Here is a 2,106-nt window from a genome sequence, read left to right as displayed (position 1 = left end):
ATAGATTGGGTTTTATAATCCTGTTCTCTATTTGAATTGCCACTTAATCACTAAATTGCTGATTCAGTGGTATGAAGATGCATGCAAGGGCAGGTCGTCCTTGGATGGTTCGACATATGAGAAATTAAGGACTGTCATGAAACAGAATTTCCGGTGAGCATGTTACAACTGTAGCAACATTGCTAACATCTCTTATTTTTTGTTCACAGCAATGCAACATACCTTTATTGTGAGTGTCCTGTGAACATATCTGTGTGCATTGCGCAATTATACTCAAAGCTTATACTGTGATATTGAGAAATTTTAAGTGTATAATTGCTGTATTTCCTAATCTATTCGGCCATTTATGATTTATTATCACCCTATGCCGTTCACTGTTAATGAATCATAAACTTTTACGTACGTAACCTATGTCCGAAGTAGCTTGCTTACCTGGATTTCACAAGCATATGTCAGCATTGATGAACTACTTCGTATTTCATTTCCTTCCCATTTTGAGTTGGTACGACATGCAGCTTATCAGTTGGAGTCTCGTAATATGTGTTTATCACGCCATTATAGGATAGCCTCTTTTACCATGAATTCGTTAGGCTGCTTTCAGCAACGGTGAACCATTTCGTGACCCAATTCCTCTCTGTTTCTTACTTGACATGTCATTCTGTCCATTGATTATTAGTAGACACGTGCTTTTATTTGGGTAGAAACTAATGACCTTTTTATCTGTTTGTAGCTGGCTTATGACCTATCATCCAATCCCGAAGGGCAGAGGTAAAGAGGCATTGGCCTCTCTCATCTTTGGCCTTGCCGGCATGTACTGGATGGTTTGTACACATGTGCGCCTCAGGAAACTCACGCGGGGAGAGATCAATGTTAACGGCAAATGGTACAGGGTAGAGGATGGGTCTATAACATGCGACTAGAGCAATGGCTTCGCCAGTGAAGATGTTCTAATCCTTCGGGCACATGCTTGCTTGAAATACTGTGATACCAAATCAGCTCTATACCTTGTTTGTACTCTGTAATTAGTCAATTGAGTACCACTGTGCACCTCTTATCCAAACGCGAGAGGTGTAGCTGGGGATTTTACGGTGAAGTTGCTCCTCAACAGCTTCGGAGTTAGGGCAGAACGAGGGCCGCTAGTCAAAACTGTAGTTATACGGCTATTTTTGCTTGCTTAACTGTTGCCATTATGGTTTATTTAGTTTTACTTGTAGTTAAATCTGAAATTACAGCAGGAGACTTGAATATAATCGAGTATAATTAGATGCTTTGTGCCACTTATCGATGTTGTGCCCTTATACTCTTCAGTTCTTATGTTAATTGACAATTTTCAGCTCTGTTGGTTTCAGCCCGATCCTTTTTCAGATTTATTTGGGCTCTCGCAATATTGTCTTTTGGGAAATGTAATCCCCCTATTCAACCGGATTATTGATATAAGAGCTTGTATTCGCTGAGAGTCCCCGACACATGGAGCTTGCAGGTCTTCTTTTTTTTGTAATAAAGGTTTGGGATCTCTTCCCAGCAGCGTTTTCTTCCACGCGGTCACTTGCCATTGAAAGGAGAAATTTGATTTTAACCCACACACTTTACTGTGGCCGGGGCACTTGCCATTGAAACAACTTGGGGCAAATCATCTAACCCTATGTAAAGTGAGGCAAATGATCTTATCCCTCCCGGCTTGTTCGGTTAATCCTCTCCCCAAGAGGATTGGAGGGGATTGGTTCGTATTTGGACTTATAAGAGGTTTAAATCTCCCTCAAACCCCTTCAATCCATTCGGATTCACACGCAACCGAACAAGGCCTCCGGAAGTTCATCTACCACTTGAATGCGGCCACAAACTCACATCCATGCAGAAATCTAAGGGAAATAGGACTTGCAGTAGTCAAGCATGCGCTGGTTCCTAATCCTTAAAATGTTTCCACGTGTGTGTTGTTCAATATTGTGAAAGATAGGCAAAAACAGAGTTTCTGTATGGAGAGGAAGAAGCTAGAAGTAGAGGGTCACATGGGCCTGGGCCTTACACGGCTATGGACTACGGCCTATACATGTGTACACAGGGTGCTCCCTTAACACCCCCCCCCCCCCTCAAACTCAAGGTGGGTCA

At 42.3% G+C, this 2,106-nt stretch overlaps 1 protein-coding gene across 1 annotated transcript in view; it reads left to right on the top strand.

Moving 5' to 3' along the window:
• LOC119275257 overlaps window positions 1-1,285 on the top strand; it is a 2,329-nt gene extending 1,044 nt beyond the window's left edge. The window contains exons 2-3 of the mRNA XM_037556064.1: window positions 68-153; window positions 731-1,285. Coding sequence (XP_037411961.1) covers window positions 68-153; window positions 731-920 — 276 coding nt within the window. The 3' untranslated portion in view covers window positions 921-1,285. The remainder of the gene's footprint in view (window positions 1-67; window positions 154-730) is intronic.
• Window positions 1,286-2,106: the final 821 nt, after the last annotated feature.

Source organism: Triticum dicoccoides, chromosome 3B, assembly GCF_002162155.2.
Source record: "Triticum dicoccoides isolate Atlit2015 ecotype Zavitan chromosome 3B, WEW_v2.0, whole genome shotgun sequence".
Taxonomy (NCBI): domain Eukaryota; kingdom Viridiplantae; phylum Streptophyta; class Magnoliopsida; order Poales; family Poaceae; genus Triticum; species Triticum dicoccoides.
The sequence above is the reverse complement of the archived record's forward strand: the minus strand, read 5'-3'. Positions and strand labels throughout refer to the sequence as shown.